Genomic DNA, 20,771 nt, shown 5'->3' with positions numbered 1-20,771 from the left:
CTTCAACTGAGAGCTGTCCCCTTCCTTTCCCACACCTAACAGTTTGCTTCATGCAGTAGACCCAAGAGTGGTCTCTAAGGTTTCTATACACTCTATGACACCCAGATGTAAAGGGGGAAACACTACAGTATTTTGATTAAAAAAGGAGATTGTAGGTATTCTGCTGAAAGCACTTGGACTTAAACACGCAGTCTGACATTACAGTAGTATTTTAACAAGAACCATGTGTTGTTATGCTTAATGCCACCTTACATTCAATCAACTCAATAAAAGCCTATCACAGAATCAGAAGCTAACATAAAGAACAGTTCTTACCCTCTGGAGCAGCTTGTCTCTATAGTGTTCAACCTGTTCCTGAAAACTCTGGCCTGGTTTCTTGGGTCTTTTCCCAGACTCTAACTCATCCTGAAACTTCATCACCTTAAGCTGTGAAAATAATACTGACCATTAGATTATTTGGCTTATTATTTATCCAGTTAGGCAGGTGGCTGAAAATGAAATTTCCATGATTTATAATCTGTGTTCTTCATTCCTTCTATACAAGCTTGTGCACAGAGGTACCAGATTTATTTAAACTGGATCAAAGTAACAAAACCACACACTTATCTGCAGGCACCTGCAGTTGTTTACAGACATGGTAAGAACTAAAAATAGAGGGAATTTTTTTCTGTTATTCTATTAAATTCTGTTCCCACACTGCACCCTGGTCTTTCCTGGGTCATTATCTGTTTTTTTTCTTTCAAAATGAAATCATTTATTGCAGGTGTCAATACATTCTTTCAATTTCTCTTGTCTACTTCAAAGTTTCCTTCAGGAACTGCCTTTTTGCATTAACCCTAAATGTTAAAATCAAATGACTGACATAATTAGGACATAAAACAATGCATCTCCTCTTCAGGGTTGTTTGCACAGAGTGGCTGATTTGAAAGAACTGATTTTTACTAACACAATACTTTTTCATGTGCTAACAAGCTTACCAACCGAATTCAGTTCCCAAGTGCTGCTAAATGTAACACTAAATTTGCTGCAATATCCCCGGCAGAGTCACAAAGTTAAGCATATGTCAGAATTTCTCCACGTGGTTTTTTGTGGATTGTTTTTTTGGGTTTGGGTTGGTTTTTTTTTTGGTATCGATGAGCTAAGACCTTCTCCAAGTTGATTCACATAATGAAACTTCACTCACATCTCTTATCATCTGTCAATTCTTTATTCCTAGTGACATGTCCTTGTACAAACAATCCTTCAATTTGTTTTGGAGGAGAAGGTGTCTCTTTTTTGGGGAAGGAAGGAAGATCTTGGTAATAATTCAGGTTGTATTTGTCAGCCCTCTTCCAAATGTTCATGCTCGGACCCTCCTGCACATCCTGTTCCAATACTGACATCCTATACATTAGTAGATTTTTCCAGTGTTTGAGGTTTTATTTTTAGCAAACACACAAAGTTATTTTCTCTTTAAAAATATTTAAGTCTTCCACACTGAAAACACACAAAGGAAAAGACTTTGCAACTGTGTCCATTTTGATTATCTGAAAGGATTCTTATTCTCACGGTCTTCAATTCCCCAATATGAAGTAGTCACAAAATCAAACTCTACAGGTTTTTCCTTCCCTCTCAAAAATCGAGCAGACTGGATCTAATCAGCCCTTCCAATTACTGACAGAAAGGAAAGGTATCACAGAAACAAACTAATCACGAGTATGTTAAGAAACATAAAATCCAAGCAAGGATAACACTATTTTGAACAGGATCCCCTTTCCCTTCAGTTACAGAGCTTATGCCAACACCATTTTTTATTTTAGTCTCAAATATAAGGGAACAACTTGCTTTAGGGGAAAAAGAAATAAAATTTAAAAAAAGCAGTTACCTCATATCACAGTAAATTTCTGTCAACTGTTCTGCTTCCCTCCCTCACTTACAGAGTCTGCTCTCCCTGCAGTTGAGCATTTTTTCTTACAATTCAGCCAATGGAAAACTGTCATCATCATTTGTCACATACCACCTTCAATAAAGGCATGTTTTTCTTCTCCCCCCTTCAAATGCAGAGTTCCAAAGGCAGAAATACCTTCTGGAAACATACTCAGTGTAACTGTGTACCACCTGTTCTGGTAAAAAATCAGAATAGCATTCCCTACCATCATGTAAACTCCAAGGTTATCAGCTGCTCAGCATCTTCAGTACCAAACAGGAGGAGTGCAGAGGAGGCTTAGCTGATCCAAGAAGCCTCTTGGGCTGTCATAGCATGAATGTGCCCATAAGACTTTTTTTTCCCAACTAAGTAACCCAGATAATTTAAAAAAACAAAACTAACAAAAAAACCTCACACCAACAAAGCCCAAAGAAACCCTCCATCCTCATCAGATTTTATTTCTTTACAGTTTTAGCCAACAAAGCTGTGACAGTCTCTGTTTAATGATATTTAGAAAGCAAGGAAGCCTAAGTCTATAGCCCAAAGAAACCTGAGATGAAAATAAACTAAGAATCCCAACAACAGGCTTTACCTGATTTAATAAGCTAAATGGATGCAAAAGTTGCTGACATGCATGCCATACAACCCACTGCTGGCAGCAGGTTTAAAATGGCAAGAGGAATTATTTGCACATAGCTTATCCAGAAACTGTGGGTGGAGTGGGGCGCTGAAGGTGGTCATTAGCAGGTGCCTCGAGAAGAGAGAAAATAGGAAAAGCCTACCCTATGGTAACATCTCACTCAACACCTCCCCAAACTCCAGCTATGGTAGGATCATGTGGTTTCCTGAGACAGCTCTGGTCTTTTACACACCAGCCATGGATGGATCTCTCCTCCACACAATCTGTGTGTCTCCCTTTGAACCCATGTAAACTGACTCATTTTAAAAGATGCTGTGAGCAGAGGAAATGAGTACGTCCCCTGGAAAAGGTGACTAAGTGTTACAAAGTGCTGAGATGGTATCAACAGCTCACTACAGAAAGATCAGGCTCTTCCATCCACTCCGGCACTCCAAGCACAGAGGCCACCCCCCCCCTTCCACCCTTCCCTTGTACCAGCTGCAGTGCTTGGCTGAGTCTTCCATTCACTGTTTCACTGCTCACTGTATACTGGCCAAAGTGAACACTCTTCTCACGACCTCTCCATGCAGAGTACAGGATGCTCATATCCCTGTCACACAGTTCAAGATACTCCCACAGGAGAAAGATCCTTAATACTTAGACTTTAATCTGCTTAAGCATCTAATTGATGAATTTTGTAAGCATTTCACTTTATAAACCTGCAATTGAGAATGAACTAATATATCCTCAATGCACTGGCTGTTTTTTAACTATTCTTGTTCAACAGACAAGAACTGTTAAGCCTGTTCATCTTTAGGAATAAATGCACTGTCTTTTATCTGGACTATCCCCAAAGTCAGTAATATGAATGATAAAATGGAAGGGGAAAATGTTTCAAATCCCTGTGCCCAAACTTTGCAATTCTAATTCCTTAGACAGAGCAGCCTCCCAGAGCAGAGTTCCTGGTCTTCAGAGACTGCAATGCAGAAGTGTCAAGTTATCACTGGAGTTGCTATGAGCAATCCCTACTTAATGCTCCAGTGCATTTCTCACTAACACGAGGAGCTTTTTCCTACAAGCTCAAGACAAACACTCCACAGCATACCTCTTGTCTACTGGTTCTCATCTGGAGACTTCCTCCCTCTCTCATTGGACCCATTTGAGGAGAGTTTAAAGTGTTCAGCCTTAGCTAGAAGCTGAGGCCTTGCTTACAGCTGACCCAGGAAGCAAGCAAGCTAAAGGAACGGGTAACATTTTGCTACCACAGCTCAGAGAAACCAGACTGCTGCAAACCGAAGCTCTGCTTTTTCCATTTAGATACCAACAGGTGTGTTGTCAGAAGCCTCCCTTACTTAAAACTGATCTGCTTCCAAAAACTGTTCTTGGTTTTCTAACCTTCTGCTGATACTGAGACCATGCACAGGATCTTCAGTGCAAAAAGGCTTTTTCACAAGAGGTTATTCCACAGTTACACAGCCTCTCAACTTCAAGCGGCCACATTCAAACATAACTAATTTGAGATAAATTAGCTGCATGCTACATATTAGGATGGACTAGGAAGCTCATCACCAGACACTTGATGAAAGATAGGAATTTCTGCTTGGTAAGTAATGTAAGCACTTCAGTATAGACTGATTAGATACAGACAGGACAGACATCCAAACAGACCAAAGTGTTTTGGTTTTTTTCAGAATAGTCTTGCACCAACAATGGCCGTCACAAGTCCTAGATTTTGCCAGAAGCAGAGCAAAATATTTCTTTGAAAGCTTGATCTTTCCAGCGAGTCTATGAGTAGTGGAATTTCTGCAGCTACAATATTATCAACAACAGATGACAGATGTACTGATATACACACGTGAGGTATCTCTTCTGCCATAGAGCCCTCTGGCACGCTCCATCACACTCACAGGTTGCCAAGAGTCTTGGAGCTAAGCAATTCCTTGCTTTTGTAAAACAGAAATAAGAGTCAAAGATTTAAAACAGACCAGAATCTTCTGAGTAATCATCATCGTCAAAGGAACAACTGCTATAAATAGCAAAACTATTGGTTAAGCAAAAGGCAGTTTGTCTCATCTGTTATTATTAAGCCACAATCAGTAGGATACTTAATAGCGTATCTTTACACCATTTTGCATTAGCCTCAAGTGAGCCAGCTACAGAAACCTCCACAGACTGCAAAAACCAAAGGGTTATATATTGTTTCAGTGATGATTACAGACAGCTCCTGTGACCTGACAAACAAATACTCAAAAGTTGAGTATTCTGCATACTAAGCACCATAATCCAGAGAAAGAAATAATGGAAACTGTATGGAACTTCTTGACAAAGGTAACCACCTTTCCTTTGTGACATCCAGGAAACTCTCTTTGGCGCTTGGTAGAAAAATAAATTGGACTTTCAATACCATGAGGGGGCAGGGGGCGTTTGGTGTGGAGTATCTGTGCAGGGGGCAGCGAGGTACTGACAGAGCACAGACACAGGATGATGTAACAGGATCCAATCCTGCCCCTCCTGAAGCTGGGGGTCCCAGCAGAAAGGCCCAGCAGGAACCCTCCACACCACTGGTCTCCTACCTCAGTCAAACACTGCTTTGAGGTCTCATGTAGCCAACACAAAGGTGAGTAAAGCCAGATACTAAGACGGACTAAAATCCTGTTTAACTTTTTTGGAAGCACTGATATGTCTGGACTTATGAACAGCCTGCCTCCTGCTGCAGGTGAAGCCTGTGCTGTGCTTTTTTGTTTGTTGGAGTAGGACTATCAAAACTTGTGCAGCAAGGTGGAGACAGAAGTAAGATACCTTAGAGAAAGGTACAAAGCGGACTACACTGCTTCATTTTGTCCGTGAGTTTTTGTACACTCTAAGGGAACATGCTTAATGAACAATTTAAATAATAAAATTCCCATTTTTCTACCACTTCATAGCACCAAGGTCTCTTTACAAAGAGGAATACACCTTTTAGATGTCCCCGAGGGATGAAAGGCACAGAGCACCATAAAGACCATTCTGAAATTTAAGTTATAATACAAAGCAAAGTGCCAATCTTTCCATACTTAAACAGTTAAGAAATCACTGTTCTTCAGTGTTACAGGAAAGCCTCTGCTCCTGCTAAGTTCTGGAAAGAATTCACACTTCAGAAGGATTAACAGGGGTATGAGGCAAGGCAAACAAAAGGTTACTAAATTGCCTCCTCTGATGTGATGGCTGAGGCCAAAGTTTGTTTCTTACTTCACTTTCCCCTTCCAGCTAACAAGCTTAATTTACTAACTGTGCCAAGAGAAAGAACTGTTGCTCTATTAATGAATTTCCAAAAAATGCATGAAAAAATGTTTCTCAGCTTCCCAGGCAGTCACTGTGTAGACTGTGCAGCTAGTGAATCAGACTTCACCAATTTTTTTGCCAAATATTTTACGCAACGTTTTTTTACAGTGCATATTAGATGGCATAATTCTTAAAGCTGGTAATTGGTTGTTTTTTTCCTCAGCCCCTTCCCTGAAATTAATAATGGATGTGGGCTTTGGCAGGGACTGGGTACATACTAAGAAGAAACCATGAGTGTGAATGCTTTGAAGTAGTACAGGGAGTACTTTCCTGTCAATTACAAACTTGAGGAAAATTTTAAGTACTCCTACATAGTGTCTGAAATGTTCTCAAAAAGGAAAAAAATTGTTCTCCTCTTCTGGCAGTTCCAAAAGTGTAAAACCAAGATGGTAATTCACTTACCAAAAAGAATAAAATGCAAACATGCACTTGAAAAACTCAGGTATTTGCCACCTAAAACTTTTACTGACAGAGTACATTGATGAAAGAACTTAAAACACTTGTGCAGTGTAAAAGTGACAATGGTTAAAGCAAATCACTGCCAAATCTGCTTCCACAACTGCCAAGATAAGGTCTGTAAAACAGATACTCAATCTGAAAGGAGCTCTTTCCATAACTGCTACAATCAATATTACAGAAACATGAGAATTAGTTTCACTTGTACTTTCATTAGTCTAACATCATGTATTTTCTACAAAAATACTGCCACCATGAGTCAGGTCAGACATAAATCCCACTCAGCTTCTCACACTCAGAATTTACTCACTTAATATGGCTATATATCATGAACTTTCAAACCGCTGCACAAAGCAAGAGGTTTCTAAGTGCTTAGTGAGAGTCTATTAATTTCAATAAAATCTGAATAGTTAAAGGGAGGCTTATTTGAGAGAAACAACATTTGTGACATTTCAATTATTGGCTGAACATCTTAGAAGAATATTACAGGGCTTTGCTAATGTCTGATTTTAGCTAACTAGCACATTATAGAATAAACAGGTAGGCAGCCACAATTCCACCTTCAAAACATTACTCAGATTATAACCTGTCATTTGGAGATGCTACAACTGCCATAAGTATTTAGCAGCTTCTTAATATCATTTTAATGCACTGAACAGAAGCTACAAGAATTCTGGTATTCAATGTCCCCCAGGTTTGAATACTGAATACAAGCCAGAAAGTCACATACAATTTTAAACCTGATTTTGCATGGCAGTGTGTATCAGAAAGGGTTCACTGCTAGACAAAGCTTGTGCTAAATTCCAGTTCTAGTCACTTTCTCAGTCAAGCACAAGATCAGAAGCCAGAACAAAGACGTAACAATTTCTGCTGATCAAGCTTTACAGCTACACTAACACCTGTGCTTGGAGAAAGGAGAGAACAACCAGTGAGCCCTACGAACTGCATGTAGGGCTTCAATTAAAATACTCCATTCCACAACTACCTGGGTTAGTTGTATCTACTTCTTTGACAGCTGAGACTGTCAAAAGAGACATTGTTAAATGCAATAAAATACAGACACTTCAAGGCAAGAAACAGAGAAAACAAGAAAGGTAGAGGACTAAGGCCACATCCAAAAGTTAATCCCATTTGCCCAAGGGGAGGAAAGTGTATGAGGACCCAAGTGATCTAAAGCTACTAGTGGTTCTAAAAAGCAACAGTCATTCTCAGCATGCAATATCCCCTGACTCTATTTTTCGTTTTTTCCTGCATTATTTTAAAAGTCAAAACCAGGCAATGTGAGGGTGTGAACAAATATACCTTTACAAAAATACACCAGACTAAAACAAAACCCCACTATATAACAGGACTGTAATTATTTCGGTAAAAATAACTCCCTATCATATGTAGAGAACTCAGGGTGGGGTGACAATTGGAAAGGTCCAGAAGGGTGGCACAAAACACCCAATGCTCACCTCTATCTCTCGGAGTTTGGCACGCTTTTCTTCACTCATTTCTGAATATTTGACTGATGACTTGGATTCGGGCATTTCCTCTTTAATAGGATTGGAATACATGTGTTGTTCTTCTGACTTAGAACTCTGAGTGTCTTCTTCATCTTCACTTTCCTCTTCTTGACTTTACAGAAAACATACAGAACTAACTAAGACGTAACAGGTACTTTAAGTATATATGAAATGTACTACTTCTCCTACTTAGTTTCTATGATTAGTTACTAGTTTTGAAATATATTAAGTTAGATTATGTAAAAGTCTGCAGTTACAAATTAGTCTCCATCTGGGAGACAGATAACCTTCTCATTTAATAAATTGTTGTTATTTTTTATTACTCACACAATTTACACTTTTCACAGAAACAGAGTGCAGAATAATTAATGAAATTTACAGTCATCAAATACAAATCTACCTCAGCTACTGAACAAACCCATTCCCTCAGGAGAATCTCAAAGTGCTGTAATGGAGCTTTTCAGGTATATTAAGTTTAATAGAAGAACAAAATTTACTACTTTTGCTTTTGGGAGATAAACCTGAGAAATGGCAGATACCCAAAATTATATTCCCAGGCTGGCCACTAGAGTGCTGCAGGACTCCATGCAATGCAGGAAGTATTTACAGCATTAACTAACAGATGTTCTCAAGGACAACTCAAAACCAACTTCTGTTGGCAGGGAGCCTACCAGCATCCAACAAAACACCTCAGAACATGACTCGCTGTGCTTGTCTCAGAAGCAAAAGGCAGAGGTTTAGATATATTTATATACACCTGATAGGAAGATATCCATTCTACTACCTTAGTTCTTACTATTTGATGTTAAATTCTCAAATCAGCATAACAACTCTACCAAAAGGTGTAATTTGTCATGTTAGAAAAAAATCATGGGGACTGAAAGCATGCTGCACTAAAATCCTGACGTTTCTCCATTTTCTTATTTTCCTACTTCCAAAACTTCATTTTTGTTCTATTCATGTAATATATATCTATCTTATAAGGAGTTCCAAAGACACTCAACCTTAGATACATAAAATAAGTATGTTTTCATCAGAATAGAAAAGTATTTACTTTTGAATTTCTTCCTCCTCAGATTCTTCATGTTGGTCAAAAAGCTCCCACTTAGAAGTAGTAACAGCTAGAAGAGATAGCAGGATAATTTTAACAACAAAAAAAGCTACCACTTGATCTGAAAATTAGTATTTGTAATATAATTATAATAAGATGTATAGTATATAAGATATAATAAGAAATACAATGTGGTAAAACTTACCAGCATCTAGCACTTAATACAGACTTTCTGTTTCACAGAAATATTCAAACCAGCCCATTATCAGAATATTTACTATTCACCGAGCTATTCGCTCACGTTGCATATCACATTTCAGTAAATCCTTCAAAAGCAGGCAAGTATTTGTCCGTTTATAAAATTTATCTTTCAAACCAAGATTTTAAAAGACTGCCAACTACAAACACAGATTTTTTTTTTGTTTTCAGTATTTATTCTTAATGAACTGGAAATTACTTTTAAAGGTTGATAGGTTATTGAAGTAGAATAACTGCAACAGAATACAGTATTTGCCTTTTTGGTTAAAAATTCAGTGAACAAGTTACAACAGAAAATCCCACTATGTTACAACATGAATGCCATTAGCATTTTAGCACAGATCAGCTGAAAATAATCATTCCATAAGTGATATTATAGTTTCAGTTTACTTCAGAAAAGATACTTTCAAAACTAACCTTGGGCTTCCAGTTCCGATTCATCCACTGCTTCCCACTTCGAAGGGGCAACTTTAAATATAGGCTCATTCTTTTTTGAATCTTCAGTTGTATCCACTGGTGGAGAAAGAGACACAGAAAAATAACTTACAAAGCTCTTTAGAAGTTGAAACGGAAAAGTACTAAGATAACAATCAGAATTAAATAATGAAACAGATGATACAATGTTAATATCTGCAAAGAAAGAAACCAGGTTTTACATCCCAACATGTATAACGTCAGAAGACACCTCCTGTGTTTCTGAAGCAATTACTACCTAAAAGCAGTAGAGCAAATTGAAATTAATCAACTCAACATTTTACAAAGCTACATGCCAGATCAGTTCTAGGCTGTATTTCTAAAAACTCCACAGGAAAAAAAGATCAAGGATTGAAGATTCAATTTGAAACATTTCATACAAGGAACTCCATCAAGATCATCATCCAGTGTTTTAATTGGGACTCCATCCAGATCATCAATAGGAGCAGCATCAATAGGAATTCCATCCACATCTTCTAGTGGAGCACCATCGAGCTCTTCCTCAATGGGAGCACCATCAAGATCATCCGGTACTTCCTGAAAGCAAATAATATGTAATTATTTCAAGTACAAATTTACATTGCTTTTCTTTACTTCTCCAATTATTAAATAATTTCTTTTTAAAGAAGCACTTTTATAAGTATCAAAGCCTCAAAAATATCTACTTCAACAATTTTTGCTAACAAGTATAGTTGCTTATTCTAGAGTAAATAACACAACAATATCTTCCTATAAAAAATTATAGGCAAGAACTTAGAATTTGTCCACAATGTACTGGAAGGAGGTCAATAGGCTTTCCAATACCTATATGCAAAAGAAGAGCTACAAAGTTGAGGTTTAGCTCAAAATCAGCCAATTAGAGTCAGATAAATCACACTTACTTGATATGAAAGTTTCCCCAAGACCAGCAAAATTAACAACTGACAAAAATGGCCTATTTAGCAGGAACACCAATTTAAGGAACACGCAAATTATAAATACAGCTGTGTATTCTAACTTATTAGGTACAGGCACTGTCCTTCATACGTGTGTGTTCACCCTGCTCTTCCATTCAGAGGAATCAGCTCCCCTTCCAATTATACTACAGGCCTCCTTCCCACTGCTCTGGAAGGCATCTTTCCACACAGTTCCAATGCCTGAAACTCCACTCAGAATTCAGAGAGAGATATTACAGAGTATTTCCAACACAAAGGAAATACCTGTCATTCTGCGCTAGTCTTTGCTCTGAAACACTTTCACAATGTAACTCCACCAAAGCACCTAATCTACAAGCAAGAAAGTCATAGACAGATTAAACAGTATTTGCTTTTGAAAATATGTTACACCTCTGTTTAGGAGCAAGGACTTGAAGGAAAGACAGGTTTATTCACCCTAAAAGACAGAGCGAAATAATCCTTGCCAGCCCTATTTTATATTAACACACTTTTTCCCATCTGCTAGCATTGATCCTGAGGCCACTTACCTCCGTTTCTTTATCTTCCATGATATTTACAAGTCCCAAGAAAATATTCTGTAGTTTGATCAGAAATGGTTCTGGATAGATTGCCCAGTCTTCCCAGGCTCGGAAGCATGTCATCACTCGTTGCTAGAAGCAAGAGGAAAGAAAAAAAGCTGAAACATTTGTATTCAAGAAATTTATTTCTTCGATGGGAAATAGACCACAGAGGACTACTACTGTAGACAACTATTCCTAAGTAGTTCCATATTGAAGTATATTGCAATGATACCATGCTGGGCAAGACTGGTAATTTTACAAAAATATGTATATAGGAACTACAATTTAAGAAATCTCACTTGGGTTTCATTTTCCCTTTAAATTCCTATTACATTATCCATTTTGGCTGTTGCCAGTTCTATCCTGATAGTAAATTTCATTCTGCCCCAATGTTTGAAGCAGGTGCCTCCACCAAATGTAAGAGAAAATATCTTTTTGTAAAATGAAATAACTAAAATTAACATTGTCTTATACATATTATTGAACTGAAGTTGTGTTCCTACTTCCATTTTGTTCAGCCTGGAAAAGAGAAGGCTCTGGGGAGACTTTAAGAGCCCCTTCCAGCATCCACAGGGGCTAAAAGAAAGCTGGAGAAGGACCTCTTACAAGTGCAGGTAGTGACAGGACAAGGGGGGAATGGCTTTAAACAGAAAAGAGGGTTGGATTAGATTAGCTGTTATCAAGAAATTCTTCAGTGTGAAGGTGCTGAGGCACTGGCACAGGTTGCCCAGAGAAGTTATGGATGCCCCACCCCTGGAAGTGTTCAAGGCGAGGCTGGATGGAGATCTGAGCAACCTGGTTTAGTGAAACGTGTCTCTGCCCACGGCAGCAGGTTGGAACAAGATGATCTTTAAAAAGTTCCTTCCAACCCAAATAATTTTATGGTTTTTCTTCTTAAAAAGCACATTTAAAAAGATGTGTTTCAGTTCAAGTTTGACACACTAAATGTAACTGAAGATGTAGATATATTAAAAAAAATCTGCCTGTCTTTATCATATAATTTAACAAAGGTTTAAAATAGCAGATAACTAAAGCTGATTCTCAATCTAGAGCAATTGAGAGCAGAAGGATTGAGGACAACCAGGATGAAGACCTTAATACAGAAAAACTAACTACACTGTAAGCTTTGTATTTAAAGCTTCTGACTGAAAAACAAAAAGAAAAAAGAAGTGCAGGGGCAGCACAGAAACAGAAGGAACAGCGTCAAGCATGAGAAGCAGAGAGCATTTGACCTCAAAAATCACTCTCAATTACCCATGGTCAGACTGCTTATCAGAACTCTAAAATAAAGCCTGACACAAAAAATGTTTAAAAGTAACTTTGTGCTGTTCTGCCCAGGAGTTTCTTTCCACTCTGAGCACTTCCACACAAGTTTACTTCTGAATTTGAAATACAGCTGGCCCAAAAACAGTAAGAAAGCTAGAAGGCCTTGTTTGCAACTCAAGTGACAGATATCCTCTCAACTCCACAACTGTAAATCTACGGGTACACTTCAGCTGGCAGATGCTCATTTCCTTCCTTAATTTCAAGGTTATCTTTGCAAAAGAGAAAACCTTTCAAAAATGTTCTTTTTAAAGTCTAATTAGGGACCTTGATGTCTAAGCCACCTATCATAGTATGCAATCTCTTGGGCAGGAATATCTATTTATATGACTTCTATGTCATGTAAATAACAATGAAATACATACCTTGAAATTTTCAGACTGTAAATGGCCTTGTATTGTACGGTAAGTAGCATTGAGATCAGAGAATATCTGACATAATTTTGTTTCAAAACTAGAATTAAACATATACATTTCTTTAGTTAAACTTCGTAATATATGTTTTCTGGACATACATTATTCATGAAAATACCTGGGACACAGGACTCAAAAGCACAAGATTCTGATCCTTACAGTAGCCATGAACTGAACTATAAAGCAAATATGATTACTATATATTAAATCACCTTGGACAACAACAGAACTGTGAAGGGAGATCTTCACATCTGCTGCAGTCTCTTTATACACCCTGGAAAGATTGGAGGACGATAAAAGGAGTTTTACAACCTTAAATAGAATGAAAGAATTGTCTCAAAATTCAATCTGAAATTTTAAAAAATTCTTAATTATGGTTGTATTCTAATTTATTCTGTGAGCAACAGCTGCCCAGCTTCCCTTGAGCTTCTAACAATGTGCAAAAAATAAACCAGCGCAACACAGACACATTGCAACAAGAAACATCAACTGCAACCACTAGAGTTTTGTAACATGCTGAGTATTTCCCACCATGCTGTCATAACATTAGAGAGACTCCAGAACTAGACACAAACATTTAATATGACAAAGATACTGTCCCTTGGACATTCTTCCTAAATTCTGTTCACACCTTAGAAAAAAAGTACGTAATATCCCCTTATACCTTGTCCAAAGTTTATGGAAAGTTAACCCTCCCACATTTTAGTAAAAATAAATCTGTTTCAGATATTTACTTCTTTGCTTGAACTATTTGCTGTACCATATCTTGAATATCATCCACAGGCTCTTTCTGTCAAGAGGCACATGAAGTATTCTCACCTTTGGTCCCTTGCATAGGGCACATACATTTTTTGCATTACCAACATGCTACATTTTCATGCAAACAGATATAAATACCATCAGTCTGTAATAGCAGTAGCACAGAGAAGTGCAAATTTCTCTACAACCACATTTATCCAGAGATGTACATACAGAGATGAATACAAGAAGGATTTTTTTAACTACCAATCACCTAAAATATTATACTTACAATTTTCTATAGTAGGAAGCATTGGCAACTTTAGCTGAAGAGTTGTATAACACATCCGACACTAGATACAATCTTGCAATCTACAATAAAAAATGGTCAAATTAAGATGACTCCAATTTAAATTATCCTGAAAATAAAGGCATTTTCACACAAAGAATACAAGATAGTTTAACCTGTCCGGAAGTACCTAATTAGAATTAAGTGTAGCACAGCTATATTATTAATAAACATGCTAAGACACAATTAGCCCCCTCTTATGCTATAGGGAACTAACTACTGTAACATATTCCCACAGCATTACAAAGGAGAATCATGGCATTCCAGTTTAAATTGCCTCATCTGATCAGATCATTTCAATCTTTTCAATTTCACAGTAAGGCAGAACATTATTTACAAGCAACTCCAGAAAGAATAAAAATACGTAACAAAATTCCACAAGAAGAGATCATACTTAAATTCAAGTCCACCTTTTAGTATAAAGCCTCAATACTATCTGAAACTTATGAAATAATGCTTGTAAATTACATGCACGTGCTAAGTGAGCTCCTCCCCCAAGGTACAAGATTACTGAAAATCTCCACACCTTCTTAGGAAGAGGAGTCTTGAGAATGGACAATGACTCTGTAATGCAGTCCACAATTTCTTCAGCAGCTTCCGCATTATTTAGACAGAAAACCATTGCGTCACCAATATCGTTCTTCCGAGGTGTTAATCCACGCAGAATTTCCTCTAGTTTGTCCCTCTGTCTGAAATACCAGGAATTTTAATACTGTCAATATAAGCTACTTTTGTACTAAAGTACTTTTGGGCCTTTACATTTAATGGTTTTTTTGTTTTCCATCTTTAGAAGAAAAGCCATTTTCAGTATTTTTATATTCTTTTGCCTGAGTTCTTTCAATGGTTCATGAATTTTTGTGTCCATATTACATAAAGTGCAAAAAATTCTCACTCAAGTCTTGATTACATACAGAAATCAAGGAAAAATAGATGAGAAATACCTAATTAAGCACATCAGTATCTCTAATAAAGTAATTATCTTTCTGGATTTAGCTTAGGCCTAAACCAAATGGATAAATCTAAAGCATGCAAGTCATTTCTGCTACAGAAGAAGAAACACTAAATTCAGAAAACTAGTAAATAAACAATTACTTCACATTTTCCCTGACCTCCATATGCAGAGAACATGTTTAAAAGAATCTCCTTTTGAGCCTTTCCAAAAGAGGTATGAGAAACAAACTGTGTATTAAAACGTCCAGAAGCATGACTGGTATAGTAACTACGATGAGAAGAATAAAACAAGAAAAGAATTCCACACATTTTGGAAAATTGCTAGGAACACACTGGTAACAACAGCAGCAAAGTTAAGAAAAGGAGGTCTCCATTTCCACTACCACAGCCATCTCCAGCACAGTGACAATTCACAGCAAAGAACTCTGATAATCTCTCTTCCTGTTTATTAACAGCTGCTCCCAATTTTAATTTCTGATGAACAGCATCAGTAAAGTTTAAGATTACAGCAACTATTTAGCTCATGAGGTCATAATGATGTTGAGAAAAGCACTACATTTCGTCACCTACAGACAGCAACAGAAAATGGGAAAGAACACTCAGCTTCCCAATCCCTTTCAAATTAAAGGTTAGTAACAGTTGGCATGAAAGGTTCAGTGATGACAAATCGAACCAAATCCAGAACACATCAACAAGTGTGATCGGAAGCACTGAGGTGAAGAGACACTTACTCTGACATATACTGAATACTGTGACAAGCACGACAACTTACGGGATGACACATTAAAACTATAGAAACACAATGGGTAAACCCAGGCAGACTAGCTATCAGAGCAGCACCATAAATCACAGGTAGTACATACTCTTCCTTAAGTGCACCCTTCTTGTTCGGTTCCTCCACAAATGCTTCCGTTTCTTGCTCTTCTGACATCCCATGCAAGTATGGATTCAATGGTGGTGGCCTCCAAAAGGATCCATTTTTGAACATACGGAAATCTTCTGTCCTCCACTTGGTTGGAGCATCCCCCTACGAAAAAAAAGCAAAAGTATTTTTACTTTGGTGTTATCTTACTCACTATGCCTGAAGCTATGAATTATCACTAAAATTCTACTTGCCTGAAGAATTGAATAAAGCTTCCATCTATAATACACATGGGCTGGAGTCTGGTTTTCAAATAAAAACCTAAACCAAAGAAGAAAGAAAAGACACAAAGTATTTTACAAATTTTGAACTGACACAAATTCAAAGAAAGCAATAAAAAAAACCAAAACCAAACCCTGTTCAGAATTCCACCTCAGCTGCAGAGTGAACACAAGGAGCTGAAATCACGTACACCCACAGCACAGCCACGCAGAGTATGTGCAACTGCTCCACACACACACATGCAATCTGCAGAGAGCAGAACTCCCCAAAGGCACAGCACTGCTCAGAAGTTAAAAGCAGAACAAACAGTGAGAAAGAACAACTGTGCAACCTCACAGCAAAGCAGAAGAATCAGTGCAGAGTCACTACAGGAGCCACTGCAACCTCAGCACAAGTGATGCAGGAGCTTGCGTTTACACAGTGAGGTGACTCATCAAATACTGAATGACCTCAAGTTTTCCAGCAGTAAATTGTCTGTCACAACACTGGCAATATCAGATGGAGGATATGGGGGACAAACAGCCCATTTTTAATGGCCAGGATATTTTGACCTGCATATTTTCTCACCTTGTATATAAAAATCATAATGAAGCACTTCAAATTTACTGCAAATAAAACACTGCTAAAAGGTCATTTAGCACTTCCCTGAAAACCTTTTCAGAGACTGCATTTCACAAGAAATTCGGAAATTGATCCTTTTTTATTCTATTAATGACAAGTGCTGGAAATTCTCAAAACTTCCCTATGTCAGCTGAAGTTTAATTCTATTTGCACTGATATAGAAGAAAAATTCCTCCCAGCTCTTGCTAAAGGTTAGAAATTAGGCTCCAGGAAGAGTGGACTTTACATTGAGTTTGTCGGTTTGGGGAAGGGGGGAGGATTTTTTTCTTTTTTCAAAATGTATGCTACTGCTTCCACTGATGATTGTGAATCCCTCAGAAGAATATGTTTAAATGTTATTTATTTAAATATTTAGGAAAGTATTACATAGTGTGTGTGTACTATTTTATTTACTTATATGTACACATTAGTAACAGCTGGAATAAAAATGCATTCTTCCTTTTAAAAGGATAATACAGTCATTGGTGCAATTTGTAAAGTTTAAATCTGCACATAAAGATAAATACAGCAAAAGCCAGTCTTATTAGTATTTCAAGAATACAAAATATTAACATCAGTGAAAACAGCTTGGTGTTAGTTCCAAGTGAAGCACTGTAATAAGCACCTGAACATTGGGTTGTTGATTTCTCGGTTCATGATCATGGCTTCGAACATGGGCCCTTCCCGAACCACAAACTCTATCATTCGATGTATCAAAGCGAGCAAATTCCTACAACAACAACACAGTTAAAGAAAAATTGATTCAGACCTAACACTATATAAAACTACACTCCACCTAAGATACTACAACTGTGCAGGAGATTATTTTGCTGTATTGTTAAGAAATCTGCATAAAAGATAAGGTAACATGGAACATATTATAGCTTTGCATCACAGACACTGGCATTCTAAAAATCAAACCATGCCTAGCAGTGGTGGAGTAAGAATTTAGTAAGAGACCTCCTTCCTGAATTTCCATGGCTTAGCCTACAACCATGTCTTGCTTAGCAGAAGCCTGATACACAAATAGGGGCACCTGAACACCAAAGTACAATTAACTATCAAAAACTAAGCCCTCATCTACATTGTCTAGAAATAAGACTGAAGTGTTAGCTGTAGTTCTACAGGGGAACAAGTGGCTGAATATTATGCCCAAAATAACACACACATATTCAAGAGAATCTGCATTCAGCTTTCAAACTATTCAAGTATGAAAGGAAAAGCAAATAGCCTTCTTGATGCCAAACAGGGCAATCGTTTTATTAAATTTAGATAATCTCTTTTTGGTCAAGACTCAACGACTGGCATAGAACACAACTGTCCATCATTTTGTGTCATAACCATCCCATGTTCCCTCCCCCTCATACACCCATGAGAACCAAATCACAATTTAAAAAAAATAAAAATCTGTTATCACTTCATTCAGCACTACATCCTGAGACAGGCAAGAAGCGGATGTGAAGTGCACATTTCTCAAGTCCCATCTGAAAATGTAAATTCACTTCTAAGCATGCTAACAGGAGACAGTCATAAAAGCTTTATAAAAAACAGTGATAGCCAGTTTCCAGCCCTTTGGGATTTTATGGAACAGGGTACTGACTTTTTAAAATAGATTACCTACATACAACAAAAGCTTCACAGCACCGTGTCCTTTGAATGTGATGCAAGCCAAAAAAAATACCAATTTTTACATTGTTTAATTTGTTTTCTTAGATGCAACAAATGGATATTGGTTCTTTACATGTAATTCATTAGATTTCCGTTTAGCTCTTCTTTAATTACTGAAATCCTGTAATTGCTACATTGTAAAGTTGCAGAACTTTCTATTACTTCTTAGCAATGAGGTGACTATTTTCTACCATGAGTATTCCAAGTTCTGCCACAGATATATGCACTAGATGAAAAAAAAAATCAACTTAAAAGCATAGTAATAGAAACCTATCCCTGCCATCTGCAAGTGTTGTTTTGAACCATCTAGCATTGAATCTACATTTGCCTCAAATATTACACAAATAAAATCAAACAGCTACCAGTTCAATCTTCCTTTTTAAAATCCCAGAAACATTGCAAAGAGGACATAGTTTCAACAATTCTGTAGCCATTTTATTTACAGCAGTGTTCTGAAAGTCTAAATAGCAAGACTCTTCTTGTTATATGAACAGTATTTGAAAACATCAGCAAGAAAGAAATCTACAATTATCTTTCAAGCCTCTGAGCTATTACAGCATTCGTTTATTTTAAGGTAAACCCAGTGTGATCACTTCTGGCTTCCTGCAAAATCATCATTGGTTTTCATCTAATTTTTCTTTCATCAAGTAAAATAAAGTTGTGTAAGAGCAGCTTATGCCTGAACAAGAACATCTGCTTTGTGAAGACCTCCGATGTATGAAAACAGATTCAGCTCATCCCGTATCTGAAAGAGGTTGTTACAGGAATTTTGTTATGTAAGAGATGACTACTTGGAAGTGAATTTCTCAGAAAAAACAATTGATTAAACACACTCAAGGTTTGCCGTTTACTAAATACTAAGAAGTATGGGATGTCAAAAATGGTATTGAAAATTTTTAATTAAAGGTGTATAATTAAATGTATTATCCCACCAAAGTCAGTCAAAATTTCTGTATGATGGGATGCCCTGTGTAACGGTCTTAGCAATTATCACTGGCAACTTCCAAAATTATCAGGAAAAGAATCATTATAAATGTTTTCAAATACAAATCATTTAACATGAGTTCTTATCATACAGGCTTTTAAAATGCTACAGTAAATAAAATGGACACATCTTTGACACCTACTCTGTGAGCACTGTACAGTTTCACAAGTACTTGTTCTACTACTCAATATGTTTCTCAAATCAAGACTCCTCCTGGTCACCCAAATTATTCAAGTCTCTACCCAACAAAAATTGTACTGTCTTAAAATTCCATCAAAAATACAGTGCATTGGAGCATGTACTGACAAGTTTGTTAATGCACTATAACCAGCTTCACAAATCTCTTTCTGCCCCCTCCCCCCACGCAAAAAAAAGAAAAAAGGGACTTTGTGACAATTAAGACAGTGTAGTAAAAAAGCGATAGTGCATTATTTTAAAATGTCATTTAGCTTAAGTTGGCCAACAAAAAAAAGGTTTTTCATTTATAATAAAACCACATTTATTGGAGCCGATCGTACCAATGTCTGGTCAAAAACTGTATACTTTCCCAATCCATCCCATGATGTTTTCCTGGTCCCCCGCTGCCGCAGACAGTTCAGCTGGTGTTGCTCACCAAGGCCAATGTCAAAGAGAATTTGGTAATCTTTTGTGCTTCTTTACTTTTAAAACAGTGTTGTGTTCCTATGTTTGGGAAAAGGCTTTAGCTTAACTGAGCAAGAGTACACCTAGACTAGCGTGAAGGCAGGAACAGTGATAGGGACCAAAATGTAAAAAATCCTTGCAATAATACAAAAGGGTATTTTTCAGTGACAAATTATTAACAGCTGCATTTAAAAAAATAGCAGAGAGCAAAAGTGATTTTCAACTGAACTGGTTATAAAATGTGCAAGTCAAAAAAAAACAAAGAAAAAAAAAGAAAAAAAAGAAAAAAAAAAAGAAAAATAAGAAAAAGAAAGAAAAAATGCACAGCTGCATCCTCTGTACTCAGAGGTTTATGTCAGGACTTATGCTGTGTCTGTAAGACAGTATTTCACCCTAGTGTTCACTCACAAAATTACCCTGCATCTACCTCTAGTGCTCAAATTAAATGCAAAAGATAATTACTTAATTAAGTCTACTCTCACTTAAAAAAAAAAGTTCATAAGACAAGAATAGTTAAGACTGTAAACCACACACATTTCTTTTAAGTGTCATAAAACAACCATTGCTCAGTCAAGCCATTACCTTTTCCACAACATCACCATTTTTCTTTAAAATTCCGAAGGGGAAATTTTCTATATTTAGATCAGTAATAATAAAGAAAAACATGTACCTTTCTGTTGGGATAACCACTTTGACTATGGCTTGCGACAGAGTCTGTATATGAAGTCACATCAGATAATAAACATAGAATATGTGAGTATTGTTAACAAGTAACAAGCAAAAATATACATATGCAATGAAAATACTACACATCTATCACAAACTTTGCAGGCAATCACTGCTGTGAAGTTATAACTAAGCAATTACACA

At 37.1% G+C, this 20,771-nt stretch overlaps 1 protein-coding gene across 9 annotated transcripts in view; it reads right to left on the bottom strand.

Annotated features, from left to right (window-relative positions):
• The window catches only part of U2SURP (U2 snRNP associated SURP domain containing), a 50,977-nt gene that overhangs the window by 4,689 nt on the left and 25,517 nt on the right, over positions 1-20,771 (bottom strand). For 7 of the 9 annotated variants that reach the window (XM_069025040.1, XM_069025041.1, XM_069025034.1 and 4 more), the window contains 13 exons: positions 20,572-20,615; positions 17,232-17,336; positions 15,979-16,045; positions 15,726-15,889; positions 14,438-14,600; positions 13,855-13,934; positions 12,777-12,864; positions 11,056-11,178; positions 9,974-10,130; positions 9,537-9,632; positions 8,865-8,931; positions 7,760-7,922; positions 316-426 (listed from right to left, as the gene is read on the bottom strand). In XM_069025040.1, coding sequence (XP_068881141.1) covers positions 316-426; positions 7,760-7,922; positions 8,865-8,931; positions 9,537-9,632; positions 9,974-10,130; positions 11,056-11,178; positions 12,777-12,864; positions 13,855-13,934; positions 14,438-14,600; positions 15,726-15,889; positions 15,979-16,045; positions 17,232-17,336; positions 20,572-20,615 — 1,428 coding nt within the window. The remainder of the gene's footprint in view (positions 1-315; positions 427-7,759; positions 7,923-8,864; positions 8,932-9,536; positions 9,633-9,973; positions 10,131-11,055; positions 11,179-12,776; positions 12,865-13,854; positions 13,935-14,437; positions 14,601-15,725; positions 15,890-15,978; positions 16,046-17,231; positions 17,337-20,571; positions 20,616-20,771) is intronic. The other 2 variants (XM_069025042.1, XM_069025043.1) reach the window with 2 other exon arrangements.

Source organism: Aphelocoma coerulescens, chromosome 9 (assembly GCF_041296385.1).
Source record: "Aphelocoma coerulescens isolate FSJ_1873_10779 chromosome 9, UR_Acoe_1.0, whole genome shotgun sequence".
In the NCBI taxonomy this organism is placed as follows: Eukaryota; Metazoa; Chordata; class Aves; order Passeriformes; family Corvidae; genus Aphelocoma; species Aphelocoma coerulescens.
This window is presented reverse-complemented; position numbering and strand designations above follow the sequence as displayed.